Source organism: Sparus aurata, chromosome 15 (genome assembly GCF_900880675.1).
Source record: "Sparus aurata chromosome 15, fSpaAur1.1, whole genome shotgun sequence".
Classification (NCBI taxonomy): domain Eukaryota; kingdom Metazoa; phylum Chordata; class Actinopteri; order Spariformes; family Sparidae; genus Sparus; species Sparus aurata.
Genome location: NC_044201.1, coordinates 5,514,632 through 5,530,181, shown reverse-complemented (window position 1 = coordinate 5,530,181; position 15,550 = coordinate 5,514,632). Strand labels below are relative to the sequence as shown.

Sequence of the window (15,550 nt, the reverse complement as noted above, 5' to 3'; positions counted from 1 at the left end):
CAAATTAATACACAGCAAATTGTGCTGAGGGCAGGCAATGGCATCGAATTGAACCAATGAGCTCAAAGGGGAAAGATGGAGTTCTAAGACCTGGTTCAGAGGGTGGCACAACTTCTCAGTTTTGATTTATTTTATTTTATATAATATTTTTCTGGTGGCATGTAGCTTTGGTTTTCATTGTCCCAAGTTTTCAGACAGTAAAGGACTCGTAGCATGAGCATGGGTGTTAAGTCGAACAACAACAGCAGTACTTATGGTACCAGCACAACGTAATCTGGACGCAAGACCAGAGACTGCAAGCAAATGGAAGAGCATTGAATATCAGAGCAGGAATGTGTAGTTGGTCTTAAAGCATGGTTGGTCTCAGAGACAGAAACATTCTTCTTATTACAGCAGTTTGAAAAACAGTGGTATTTATGTAGTCTGATACCAACATCTGTATCGTCTTCTTATTAGTGGACCTGAACCATGTACGACCCTAATAGAGTTGACAGATTCTTCATGTCAGGTGATGTGGTTTCAATGTTTCTTCTTGCTGGACTTCTCAATCATGGTCTCCACCACCATGGAAGTCTCCTCGTAACCCTTGACCTTGCGGTCATTGGAGAACTTCTCCACAGACTCCATCACCTCCACCTTCTCGTAGCTCAAGGCATCTGGGCTGAAGCTGCCGGAGCTGGTGCTGGTGCTGGTGCTGGAGCTGGAGCTGGAGCTGGTACTGGCACCACGGGGTGCAGGCTTCGGAGTGGGTCCACTTGGCCCATTGTCATCCCTGTCTTTCTTGGGAAGATTGGCAGCTGGGGTGGGATCTTTGGGGTCTGAGCTTGGGCCAGAGGGAGGAGGGGCTGGGCATGGATCTTTAGGGTGAGGTTGAGGCTCCCCAGGCTTTTGCTTACCTTTACCTCCATTGTTGTCCTTACCTCTCCCACCCTTATTATCATCCTTTCCTCCTCCACCATTAGAGGGCCTGGTGGGACTAAGGGGCCTTGGGCCAACAAAGGGCTGAGGAGGCTGAGGGGGTGGAGGAGTGGGTGTACTGCGTCCATAAATGTCATACGGAGGCATCATTCCATCTCTGATAGTGACAAAGATATGGCCGGCTGATGGTGTGGAGGTACAGAAGCAGGGATCTGGATAGCTGCCCTCACCGGTGACAAGGACATAGCGACCCTTGGTGTAGAAGTCAGCGATTGGCTCAGGCTTCTTGTACTTCCTCATTCTGTCTCTGACGATGTTACAAAGAGTGTCAAAGGCCTTGCTGATCTGAGCTCCGTCTGGGACGTCCTGTGGAGACACTCCAGTGAGAACAGGCCTCTGCTCTTTTCTCTTCACCCTCTCCTCCTGCACTTCCTCAGTGATACCCTTTGTTTCATCATCTGGAGCCTCTCCAGCGGCTCCCCCATTTCTGTCCTCCTGGCTGCTGTCCATCACATCTTTTGGGGTCAGCTCTTTTTTCTTCAGGACCTTCTTGGCCAGAATCTTCTGGCGGGGCTTGATGCTGGTGATATCTTGGATAGCCTGGGTGATATCTGGACACAAATGAGGTCATAAGTCAAATTACTGGTAAACTAAGAAAATAAGAAAATTATGGAAGCACTAATGCACTTGAATGGGCTAATGATATTGCTTTGACAGGTCAGGAGCTTCTTAAGTAGTGTACGACTGAATCTCTAAGAGAGAGTCTAGGAGTCTTTACATGGCAGCTAATTGTATGTGCCCTTCATAGTGATTCTCAATGCAAGCCAGCTGTGATGTGCTTGAGGTGCCCTTACCTCTCCCCCTGCTTGATGCAGTGGGTGTGTGAGTGTACTGGTAATTAGTTGTGAACAGGGTAATGGGAGTGCCAATTATCGCTGAATTCAACCTGCAAGAAAGAAAGCAGTGAAACGTCGCCCATGCATATACGCAAGCCATATGCAGCTCTGCTGTGCTGCGCAGGGAAATCTGGTAAGAGAATTAACAATTTTCATTGTTCAAAACAGGAAACCACAAAAAAACTGAGCACAAATGTGAGTAATCTGACATGAAAAACTCCCACTCCACTTGTTGTCATGGCGGCTCAGTAGAGGAGAAGCTCTGTTGTCACACAGTGCCATCTGCCGGCTAGATGTACATTCTACATTCATTTAGTTGCAACAGAATGAAGCAGACCTAACGTACAGCTACAGTTACGTAACTCATTGTTCAATTATTTATTCAATACTTTTTCTTTTCATTCATTCTTTGAGGTACAAAGTGGTTTCATTAAACCGGACAGGCAGAGGCTAACTGGTTAGAATGCTAAGAGGCACCAAATGATCCTCTTGAACCTCTTGGATGTGTGCAGTCATGAAACAGCATTTAACCCTCCATGTAGGGAGATAGAATTTTAAGAAACTACACCTGAACAGTTAGGTAAATACCTAAAACATTTTTTGGGTGGCTAGTGAAACATTCTTGGGGCTGTGCTGTCTGAATCTGGACTCACGTGTTCATTTCATGATTAAACTCATTCATCTTGGTCAGAATTTGGTCATGTACAAGCATTATGTGTTACTTTTACATCTAAATTGGATGTTCTAAGGTTCTACATGACTGTTAGTCAATCCATTAGTTTCTCTACATGCTTTTTTATCTTACAGCTAACCTGACTGAAGTAAAAAGAGAGTGAATATCTGTGTAAGTGTGCCGGCACCCAGGGGTAAGCGGTCTACCTGTTGTCTTCGTTCTCGATGATCCTCTTGTACCTCTCCAGCTCGTTCTCAAGAGATGTCTGGTACATGGCCAGGTGGCGACATTCACTGGTAAACTTCTCCAGGGACCTCTCAGCCTCTTCAATCTCCTTTCGCAGGGATTCAATTTTCTCGTTGTACATCTGGATCTCGTCGTCGTAACTCTCCTGTGTGTTTTTGATGCTTTGCTCCAACCCTGAAGTCTGAACAGGAGAAAGGCAGAGATTAAATATCAAGCTCCTTGAGGACGTCATTAATAATAACGCTAGATTATTATGTGATGCTAACGAAAGTGAGAAGTCAAGAGAAATTATACAAAGAAAGAATGACGGGTTTTATTTGAGCAGCCGAGTGTTGCTTTCTGGGGACATAGAAATCCCATAGTATAGGAAATCCAAATATAAGTGCCTTGAATTTGATTACTATGCGTGTGATGACATGACACATAATAAATCCTCCTCTCAATTGTATGCATGAGTGACCATAATTATCTACTTAAATGAAGTGACAACAGTACAAACATCACTGACCACAAATGTACCAAATTAAAAATATGTTTTCAGACAAATAACACAGTCATTTATTCATGAAAATGAACTGAATACAATCAAAACACATCACGTAGTAAGTTTCTATGGGGTCCAAATAAATGGCAGATATATGATGGACAACATAAGCAGAGTGAAGAGCATCATTTCTGCACAGAGGATAGGTATGTCTTTAGTCCAAACCTGTGGGTACAAGGTGGAGAAACACTCACTCTGCGAATTAAAGCAGTTTCTTAATCTGATTGTTTTTATTACCATTAAACTAAAGCAATTCCTTCACTGAACCAATCACTCCCCGGCTGTCATAAGGTGGTCATGGCTGACATCTAGTGGCACTTGTGCAACATTGAACTATTAGCACAGGCTGCAGTGTGGAGGTCTATTGAACATCTAGCTCAGTCAGGAAGTGATTAATCCTTCATCAATACCTAAAACCAAAGGAAGATGATACTGCCCCTTAAAGATCATTTGAAAGCATATATAAATCTAGTTAGTCTGAGCAGGTTAGGGATGAAAAGACTCACCATAACCAGTGTTTTTTTTTCTTCAAAGTTTCAGAGCTGAAATAATTTGGTTGATTATTTTTTTGCCAATATTCAGGCAATAAATTGCCAGTTTTGATAATAATTTAATCGCTTAAGTCATTTTTAAAGAAAAAATACAAAAAATTTGGTACAGAAAGGTTCCTGAAATGTGAATATTTTCTGGTGCATAGTCGTTAAAGTAAAAGTAAAAGTAAATTAAATATAGCAATTTGACAATGTCACCCTTGGTCTCTGAGAAAACATGATTATACTTATTTTCTGACATTTTGCATATTGATTTGTTAATCAATTAATTGTCAAAATAATCTGCAGATTAATGAAAAATGAAAATAAGTGTTGGATTTAGCCCTTCAAAATTGAATTGACAATTTGAATAATGACAGTATTTGACAACAAAGAACAGGAGACTGCACTGGCTTGGTGGCGAGAACACTGCACGTAATGAACATAAAACCTCCTGTCGTCTTGGCGACGGTGTGACCCACCTCAGCCTGTAGACGTTGCTTCTGAGCCTGCAGCTGACAGAGAGCGCTTTTATATTCCTCCAGCTGACTCTGCAGCTCTGGCACTTTCCTCTGGGCCAGCAGCTTCTCCTGCTCCTTTATAAATTGAGGGAAAAAATCAATAAGAACATGCAGATAACATGACGCTTACATCAAACACTCACACACACTCTCATTCACTAGAATAGTTGGAGCTTTAGTCCTTGGCGATCTATGGTAAGTAGTCAGAGTTGTAAAAAAGCACCCAATGGTCACACTTAAGTGAAACTCACCATATATTTTTAAATGTATGTATATACTGTGTACTATAGGCCAATTATAAGCCTTGACTATTATTGGACCCAATATCCTAAACATTACAAATACCTGAATACATGTTTTGGGTTTGTTTGTTTGATTGTTATTATTGTTTTGAATCAGACTGTTGTTCAAATCAATTAAGTCCAAAATCTGCTACTATAGCTACTCTTAATATTCATTTTTTCCTCCAAATGTTAAGGGATGGAAGTATAAAGTACCAGAAAATGGCCCAAGTGAAGTACAAATACCTTAAAAAAAAACACAGTGACTTTAGTAGTGATGTTTCCCAACATTTCAAATATTCTTTTTTTAGCTAGTCTGACAGACTACTTGTCACAATTTCCTAACATCGCTAAAGTTAAGCAAGGCTATACACACATGTTAATCATTCCAGGACTTCACAGTTCTATCTTGTTCGCACCATCCAAAAATAGATCACTAAAGGGGTGTGTTGAGCGGTCAGTGTAGGTGAGAGCGATAGGGGTGTTCAGTTGGTCGCGATCCTACACGCTGGACCTTCAAGATCTACCACAAAGTGACTTTAAAATTAGTCATGAGATAACCATACATATTAAGGATGCAAGAGAATAAGGTTAAAATAATATAGAATTGACCAAAAATGTGTATTCAACCTTTTTGTTTATTAAAGAATATTTTTGAAAACGTTGGTTGCAATATACATTTTGTATTACTGGCCATTTGCAGTATGATTCCCTTGTTTATATCTCTCACCACCCACTGGGACTTGTAAGGTTTTTGCAAAGTTAGTATGGTCAAAAATAAGTCAGATTGATGCATAGTAGACCTAGCCTGGAAACAACCTCTGGCACCATCCTGATGAGGGCAAAATGGTAGACTTTGGAATAAAACATTAAGTGTTTAACAATGGTGTTGGAGAGCACTAATTAGCATGTTCAAAACCACGTCCTCAGATAGCAACCAAGTGTTGCTATCTGAAGACATAAAAATCCCATAGTATAGGAAATGCAAATATAAGTGCCTTGAATTTGATTATTATGCGTGTGATGACATGATACATAATAAATCATCCTCTCAATTGTATGCATGAGTGACCATAATTATCTACTTAAATTAGGAGCAACAATACAGACATCACTGACCAAATATTCATCACATATACCACTGGCCTCAAGAGACTACAACATCACCAATCTCCATAACACTAACTCTCTCCTCACTGAACTTCTTTACTTATTTTCACTGAATTTCAGCTCGACACTACAGCAGCCAAGAGCTGTGGCCCTCTGTCGCTACCCACTGAGGTTTAACTCGACCAATTAAACAGCTACTCATCCAGAGCAGCTCTGCCTCTGTTTGTAAAACTTAGGCTCCACTCTGCAACACAAATGGCACTGTGGTCACAGGATTAGCATGCACAGCCATTCTTCCTGGCACTTGTTTCATTATGTGTCCTGACACTCTCAAACTGCAGGCGTGTCCATGTGTCCCTCGGTCTGTTTTTTGTCTCTGTCTTTTGCACACATAGAAACGCAAATGCAGGCACACACAACCAACTGGACTCAGAAGCCCATGACCTCATCAACCCCAGACACGAGGCCAGGGCTGACAAACATGCAAACACCATCTTCTCCCCCGGGGACTGCAGCATCCCAGCCCCCCCCCCGCCACACACACACACACACACACACACACACGCATACACATACACACACACATACTAACACACACAAGGTGACAACATTGGTGACCTCACCTCAGAGATGCCTACTGACACATTGGGAACAAGGGGCAGTGTCTGGTTGATTTGCTGCAGAATGTTAACATAGGTCTGAATCTCCGCTAGGTTCTGTGGAGAGGAATATAACACAAAAGGAAAACATGAAACACTACAAAAAAAATTAGAAACATACTTAAGCTTCTCCATTTTGCAAACTTTATAAACCCTTTTATAAAGTCTAGTAAGCTCACAAACCTCTTTTTATTACTGAAAAAAGGCTTTATAAATGACGTGGCATTTCTTTACAGCCAAGATAGTTTCTTTTGAAATCCATTTGTACAAGTGTGATCTCAGACTAGTAATAAAGATGATCTATATTCCTCTCTCCGGAGGATTGCTTCAAAGCAAAATTTCATTCATTTATCAAAATAATGAGGACACATTTTTACGCAATGTATCTGCAAATGTATCTGGCTGATACCATAGATACCATAAACATTCAAAGCATTCCATTAATGTTAGCAAAATACAAACTTCATTTGATTCGTGTGATGCTTTGCTATAATTCAAGCAAAACCTCAACCAACATGCATTTTGTTGCCTACTCTCATGTTGCACTCGGGTGTGAGGTGAAAAAAATGAAAGCAGTTAGTTTGGACCCATATTCACATGTTGTTAGCAACTGTACTTATAATCAAAGCTTTGAGGGAGGAAGTGAGGAGTAGTAGTATAAAGAGTGGCAAGTCTTTATATGGAGGAAGTCAGGGATTCAGATTTGGGTTAAACAAGCATGGAGAACGAGTAAATAGACAGTGAGTTATTTAAAATTATAAACATATTAAAGTAACCTAGGTGTGTTTGTATAGGAAGTTCCAGAAGAAACATGGTGATTTTAACCCAAACCACATTGCTTTGCTAAACCTAACCAAGTACCTTGTGTGCGTAAACATAATCAAACTGCAGTTGTGTTGTTGTGGGAAACTGCAGTTGTGTTGTTGTGACAATCTATCAATTCAGTTGTTTGGGTATTAGCATGTGATGCAGGGTGCAAATTTTAGCATCCACCGACGAAATTCGTCATTTTTTTGCCACTGAACCATACCTGAGAAGCAATGTCTCCCTAGAAATGTGGGCTTTCATACAGAAAAGCACATACAGTCCAATGAAAAAACATATATAGTTAGTAAAAGGCGAAAAAGATAAATAGAAAATATAAATCCCACGAAAGCAGATATAATCCAAAGGACAGCTCATGTCCTGGATTTTAAACCGAACTATCTTCGCTGTAAAGAAATGCCACATCATTTATCGGTGTATTTCTGAAAAACTAAAGCCTTTTTTCAGAGATCTCATTGAGTTTTAATGGCTTTCTATTCAGGATTTTTCTTGCGTGACTATATTCAAGCCTTGGTTAATGTAGGAGTTGTTTGAGAGCATCTTTCCTGCGTGATCATTTTGTTTCCTCTTAAATTGAATTTGAATAATCTAGCGTTAACACCCCTGACCTTCTTGTGTCTATCTCTGGTGGAGTTGATGTCATCCTGCAGGAACTGTGATTGGATCTGGTACTCCAGGTTTCTCAGCAGAGCGCTGTCAGCCTCCTGCGAGAGGAGAGGAGAGGGGAGGAGGGGAGAGGAGGGAGGAGAGGAGAGGAGAGGAGAGGAGAGGAAATAAGGTACCCAGGGAAGAATACAATGGAATGTACAGAGTCAGGTGTATTGCGTTAGATGATGAAGCCTGTCTTAAGGTAAAGCTGCTGTACTTCTTCAAATAAAAATAAAAGATAATATATTGTATAGTAATCTCATCCTATTTCGTGTTGTCGTCATTGTTTATCCATACAGTACCTTGTTTAACTGTTCCAGTGTTCCCCGGAGCTGTTCTTGATAATCACACTCATTTCTGTATCTGGAACATAAAAAAAAAAAAAAATCTCAGTTATGTGTTCAAATAAAGCAGGGAGAGGTACAGCACGGCATTATCATAACACGTTTTATCATTACGTGGTGCAGGAAGACATACCTCACATGACCTGTGTATTATTTGAGCTTTATTTCATATTTGTGACAAAGAGGACAGCTGATCAAAATTCTCTTTCCTGTGTTTCCTGAAGCACAACACCTCTGTGTTTGGAACATGTCAGAGCTGTAAATGGGAACTACTCATGGTGAAATCCCTCTCACCACCAGCCGTTTCAGCCAGAGTTGATCAATATTCTTCTCAACACCTCAGCAATCTAGTGAGGCTTTCTGGCATGCACACAGCTGATTTCCACGTTGTTGGAGGCGGTTTAGATCAAAAGGTGGGTTCACTTGAGAAAAGAATTTAAAAAAAAAAAAACTCATCTGGAGACGATTTTATTTTTTTTGCCCGCATTTTGAGAGAGCCACCTCAGAGATCCCTGTCACCGCATCAATACAGCTGAATGGAATTTCATTTGTTCTGCTTACAGCGCTGGTTACTTCTGGTTGTTCACAGACGTCAGTGTGTTCTGTGGATCACCCAGAATAGCGTGGAGACTCATATGCTACCTGGCATTATCGTGAGCATTACAAATTATAGTGCATTTGCATCCACTAATATTCATTTTGGTTTTGGCTTTTTTTTTCCTCTTCTGGGTTTTGGGTGAACTGACCCTTTAAATTACCTTCGTTTCAATTCAATGTCTATTTAATTTCAGGTTTTATGATGTTATTTTGTGACCTCCACCAAGGAGGTTATGTTTTTGCCTGTGTCAGTTTGTTTGTTTGTGAGCAGAGTTACACAAAAATGGCTTAATGGATTACAACGAAACCTAGATAGACAATACGTCTCAGCCCTAGATAGACCCCTTCAACTTTTGGTGTGGATCTAGGAATTTTTATCTGACTTTTTTTAACATTGCAAGGGAGGGCATTTTTTTAACGTTTTTCTTAATTTCTCAGGGAATAACAAATGGATCTTGATGAAAAATAAGGCGTATTTAGGTGGCTGGTTTCTAGGATTCGATGCAGATCACAATAGAAAACTGGTTTATTTGGATTACATATGCGCTCTACTGAGTTATAAAGTCCAAACATACTTCAGTATTAATTTGTTCCTTTTTTCAGTGGTTTGCATGATTATCTGATTGTAAGGTGGTAAATTTGACTTTAAACAACTGCATCCATTCCGACAGTGACTATCTATTCATTTTTAGTTTCGAATATTATCTAAGAAGTACCATTTGCTTGCATTTTGCATTTTTTGACAAACAGCTCCTGAAAATTTGACGTTTTACACACAGGTAAGCCCAACCACTGCCCACTCTCTTACTTGCTGGTGAATTCATCCAGCATGCGGCAAGCATCTCTCAGCTCTCGCTCCAGCTTGGAGTGGTCGGAGGACAGCTCTCGAATGCGCTGCCTGTTGACATCAATCTGCTCTGTGAAGGCTTCCTGTAGACCGCTGGCCTCTTCCATCCGCTGCAGTGTCTCCAGTTGCTTGCGGAACACGGCGTTGCGCTGCTCCAGGACTCGTGCCCTGTTGATGTAGCGGGCAAAGCGACTGTTGAGCTCCTGAAGGCTCTCCCAGCCCTGGATGGCTGAGATGCCTGCGGAGGACTCAGAGTCGTCAGGTTCCTCATCGAAGACGTCTGAGCGCTCATACTTTTCCTTGCGCACCTCGCGCAGGTAGCTGGTCTTGAACATGGTGGTAGGCTTCTCTCCCGTGGGTTGGTGGTATCCCCGGAGTGCTCGGTCCCCTTCCGCACCTTTATTGTGTGAAAACTCGGGTGCTCACCCTTGGTTGTCTCATGCTAGACTAAACGCTGCACAGGACTGGCCCGTGGCGAAATAGCCCCCAAAACCTCCCCCTGGATGTGGCCACGCATGCTGCGAGCCTGGGGCCTTCCAGAGTGTATTGTTGCCTTTGTGGCAGAGCTTAGAAAAGCCATGCTGATGATGACAAAGCAGAAACACAAAAACAAACAATCGGCTGGCCCGGGAAAGCACTGGGTCTGTCATGCACCATTATTTTGGTTCTTAGTCAGCTGCTTTCTAGATCCCTGTTTGATGTGGCAGATTGGATGGTGGCCCACTGCAGGACAGAGGGGAAACTTCGACCAGTGCAGTTTGTGTGGACTGTGGAGAACTACTCTTGCCAGAAGTGACACCACACTGGGAGGAAAAAAGGTTGTTTTTTTGGTTTACAACTGGATACCAATTGTGTTTCATTTGACGATCTCAAAAAGGCCCTACAAAACAACCGTAATTACAGAAGTGTTTTCATGTTTGCTGATAAGCAGCGGGCAGTCCAGGTTTGGAAACTGTGCTGGTTGTTTAATAGCTGTATTGTCTGAGCATTAGTTATGCACACAACATGCACAAGACAAAATAAGGCTAAAAAGAGGAGCAAAATTTTAGCGAGCAACTTGGGGAGTAGTACTGATCTAAATATTTAATTAGAGTTTCAACCTTCAATTCTGCACATTATGGTCTTTGTTTTATTGGAAAAAGTGAAAGAGAAGATTTTTACATGCAGGATGTGGCAATGTTTGCGTTTTGCTGGGAGGACAGCTCTGAATCTGAAATATCTCAGCACCATTGTCTTCCTCACTTTGTTATTACCCACCATCTCTACCTTCATACGTTTATTTCTCTTTTGTATTACAACTTGTGCACTTCCGAAGACATTTGGTGACGATGACGACAAGAGATGGGAATGGGAAAATGAGGCTCTCTCCAGGCTTCTGGTACACAGTTAGTGAATGTATCCTTCTACACAGATCTAGCATGCTGTCCATAACACGGCTGAATGAAACACATGTCAAATGGCTTTACATCAGCATTTCAGCATATATTAGCACAAGAGTAGCCCATGGCTCAGGGGAAGACGGGCAGCTGAGCTGCTGCATGGAAATGAAGCCAATACTTCAAAGAAATCTTGAAGTAAAAATAATGCTGTATAGGTAATCTCTCATTTCAGCAATAGATCCCTGCTTTTTGTTCACGTTCACAGTTATTTGATCGACCGCGTAGAATTAAATTGATGAGCAAGTATATGAAAGATGAAGTGACGGAAGTTTCAGCTTCACAAATTTATGCTTCACAAAAACTTCCCGTTGTTTTAAAATTCAGTACTCATCAATTTCCCACCGTACCGAGATCAGGAATGTTCCCTCCAACTAATGAGAGGTGTCTTGGAGGACCCCCAACTCTGTGCCTGTGTGCATCTCAAGTCTTAATGCAGGTATCTGTTTCAGTTCACTGCATACTGATGAATATTTTTTTCACAAATCTGTCTCTCACTGTGCATGTGGAATGAAACATAAAGCTTTCAGTTTTCCATGTGACATTTCTACAACATTTATCGATCTCAAACATAAGCACACTGATACTTTGTTCATCTACAGTATGGAACATACAAATGGCAGAGTTCAGTCACCAGTGTGGACACTACACAATAGTGTCGTGTACACAGAAACTGTTGAAAAATAGTGAATGTAGCCTCTGTGTCATCATCTATTGGATTGCGGACGACCGTTTCAAACCGTCATGTTTGGCATTTTGACCATTGCTATCATGTCTAATTTGCAAGAAAGCTGATTTTTGAGTCTCATTCAAAATTAGTCAGCTACCTATGCTTTGGGTTAGTAGGTTGTGTTGGCCATCAACCCATGTCACCTATGGTTTACAGGTTGGGAAACCTAAAGCACTATTGCAACAAGACTTGAAAATCGACATCGTCAACAAGCTAAAAATGTTGTGTGTAAAATGACGTACACACAGGTGGTGCAGCTCTTCTAGACTTTCCAAATGTTATCAGACAGAATAGGTCAAATTCTGAAAGAGAAACGAGTCATTTGCGGGGGTTGTGATGCTCAAAAACATTTATAAATCACTTAACAGCCACTTCCTTTAAAATATACGCTTCTATGTGCCAGAGATCACATGATTTGGTCACAATGTCAAATTATTTTCAAAGCTTTGTGCTGTTCCTGGGGCCTTGGCATAAATAACCATGGCACAATTAGAGGGTGCTGCCAAGTTATTTGACTTTTAACAAGATAAATAGTGTCTCTTTCTGCACTATGTAACTTCAGTAAGAGTATTAACTCACGGTGTTACATACATGTTTACTTCAAGTTTTAAACACAACATTATGTCTGACAAATTGTTTCAGACCTGGGATTTTAATTTAGTGGTGTTGCACTCAGAAACTACGTGGGGCGCACAATCACACAAAATACCAATTTCAATATTATGTTGCTCTAACTTCCATGACATTAAAACACAGTGTGAAAGGGTCAAAGTGGAAGATGAAAACACGGACTCTAGCCTCTATCCGGAGTGACAGATCACAGTGGAAGCAATCGAAAGGTTGCCGCTGCCAACAGCACGTCTTGTTTTATCATCTATTTTACTCTAAATAGGTACTTAACTTACACACTAAACATCATGCTGCACTGAATTAGACTAGAAACTGGCAAAACATTGAAAATAGTTGTTATGAAACTTTAATGGGATAATAAATCAAATGAGAGGCAGGGTCATTTTTTCATAGAATTCTGTATAAATGGACTTTATTTTGCAACCAGTGGAGTTGCCCCCTGCCGGGCTTTAGAAAGAATGCAGGTTTAGCTAACTTGTGCATTGGCTTCTCTTTTCAGACCTGGAGGCTATGTCCACTTCCTTCATACAGTCTGTGTGTGTGTCCCTTTTCAAACATAATGAATTGTATTGTGACAGCCAGAAGGAGATGTGCTGTGACAAGGTCACCTCTATCCTGCGGACAGTCAGGTTCACGAACAATGTGTATTTTCCCGGGGCACCCACAAGTAGATTAATACACTCCTGTGTCCCACAGAAACAAGTAAATCCAGCTGGATAGTCTTTAGCTTGCTGCCACACAACCATGTTCCCATAAAGAGAGAAATAAGGAACAAATGATAGAGAAATACAGAGACACACAAGTGAGCACCAGTTAGTGTGGCCGGGTACTGGCCGAGCATTTGGACAAAGACAAAGTCAGTGTCCCCAGCAGAGGCAACATTTTGCCAAAACAGATCACCTCTGTTCAGATTTAAACCTCACACATATATATTTGAATGGATTCTGTTTCACTGCTGCTTATTCCACCGTGACATCCATCACCTTTAAACTACCTGACCCTCTCCCCCCCCTCCGCAGAGACCATAGATTAAACTTCTCGTGTATATTCTTATTCCGTCTGTATTCTTTGGTTACGAGTGGCAGTAAATCAGAGGCCTTGGTGAGATTAGAGAGCTGTCCAGTGTTGGAAATAAAAGCCTAGCCTTCATCCTGCTGGTCATGCCTCCCAGACTACAGTGACAGACAAGCCTGATTAAGTAGCCCCTCAATGGAGGTAAAAACAAATATGAACATGCAAGTCACTCCTCTAATCTCTTATGAGCTTAAGGGGATGGAGAGAGTAAAGCAACTTGTTTCCTCTCCTGTTTCCATCTTGGAAGAAAGAGGGATATGCCTACTGCTTCACTTGATGCTGTTGTTATCCGTTATTATATTCAAACTGCACTACATCTGCCAGTCTGCTGGGCTCATTGTGAGACAACATAAAAAGCCATCTTGCCATCGACAGAATGATTGCCAGAGGTGATACAAGAGCAGCAGTGGGAGCTTTCCATCACAATAAGGAATTGATCCTAAAAAGTCATCAGCGCTGCTGTCTGTGCCACCTTATCAGCTGTTCAGGATGGTTGAACACAGAGATATAGTGATGACAGCTTTCTACAGCTCTATCTATATGTTGACCCTCAACTAAGAAAGAAATCAGATTAAATCAGTGAATGAATGAATAAATGAATTACTTTTATTATTGTGTCATGCATACATGTATGCCCAGCCCGCATGGGCTTATAGGACACCAAAAAAGAAAAGAAAGAACCAAACCAGATCCAGAGCACAACTGGATCAGCACAGTAACATCAGCACATCAACAATTAATTAAACAAATGTACCTGTCTTCTTTTCCAGGCTTGAGAAATAAAGCTAGCAGTTTTAAACACATTGAAATTAAACAACCACTCCAGCTTCTGCTCATCAGAGCACCAAAATATTTCAGGGTTTTGTCCACAGAATTCATGAAATCTGTATTGCATTTTCAATACCACAGTTCATCCTCAACCCACTCAATGTAATGATAGGGTTGTTGAAATTTAAAAAGATTTCTACAACAGAGATGTTTTTTAGTGCAGAAAATTAGCTTTATGTTTATTATGAGAAAAAGCAATTCCTGAACCATTCTGAGATTGATTGCTTTCCCCGGAACTACTGTGCAATCAGCGCCAGGTGTAAATAATAAAACATAATTTCCTGAGAGGGATTACAGTCCTACACATAAATGGAGTAAACACTTACATGACACCCTATTCACAACAGATTGTTATTTACTGCTGTGCCTGGGAGATGATGATGGATCGGTGTTGATGAGCTTTAAGATATGTACATTTCAACAATAGCATCATATGAGAACTAAAGACATTCAAATTGAGACTCTTAAATCAAGGTTGAAAACCTAACCACTGGGACTACAGACTGCATTTGAAATAGAACCACTCAAGATATTTATGTCACCGCCTTACATTAGTGGAACAATACATATACAACAATTGGTTATTATGTCATAAGAATAAGAAGAAAGAAAGGAATTAATTAGTAAGAAGAATCATATTAAAGACTGCCGTGGCATTTCTGTTGTGTGTTGTTCACGCTCCAGCATAATCTCAACTGTAGTAGCTTGTGTTTTTGATCTAGAGTGTGACTTTTTCATGTTTTCATTCGAGACTAGTTTCTGCTTGGTTCCTGTGCATATATCTCCAGCATCTCTCTGCTCAGCTCTGTGCTCCATTGCCTGTTCCAGGTCTCCTATGAATCCTACACCTTTCTGGAGACCCAGTTGGGCGACTGTCTCTTGTCTCAACCAGCTCTCCTGCCTGCCCTCTTTGTTTTTGTCTAATTCCCCCATTGTGTAGACAAACCTTTTTACTCAACATCAATGCTCATACCTGTGCTTCTGGGTCCAACCAAACCTCACAAAAGCAAAGTATGCTAAAGTCATTTAGTCTCTCGTCACTATTGTGCCTTACGCAAAAGTCTGAGGCTTTAAGTATAGGTTTGACCGAAAAGCCACATTAATCATTATCAACTCAGACATTATTTACACCCTCAACACACAGTTGATCTCTTGCACCCACTTCAGGTGGTATTAGCCTAGCAGCTAAAATGAAGAGTTCAGCTCATAAAAA

The 15,550-nt window shown here is 41.1% G+C and overlaps 1 protein-coding gene across 1 annotated transcript; it reads right to left on the bottom strand.

The window, feature by feature from the left end:
* Window positions 1–124: 124 nt before the first annotated feature.
* bfsp1 (beaded filament structural protein 1) lies at window positions 125–10,121 on the bottom strand. The gene is made up of 8 exons (XM_030441724.1): window positions 9,601–10,121; window positions 8,154–8,214; window positions 7,812–7,907; window positions 6,343–6,435; window positions 4,290–4,403; window positions 2,694–2,914; window positions 1,773–1,864; window positions 125–1,529 (listed from the first exon to the last, which is right to left on the bottom strand). Exons 1-8 carry the CDS (start codon window positions 9,972–9,974, stop codon window positions 520–522), a joined length of 2,061 nt encoding a protein of 686 aa, XP_030297584.1. The 5' UTR covers window positions 9,975–10,121; the 3' UTR covers window positions 125–519.
* Window positions 10,122–15,550: the final 5,429 nt, after the last annotated feature.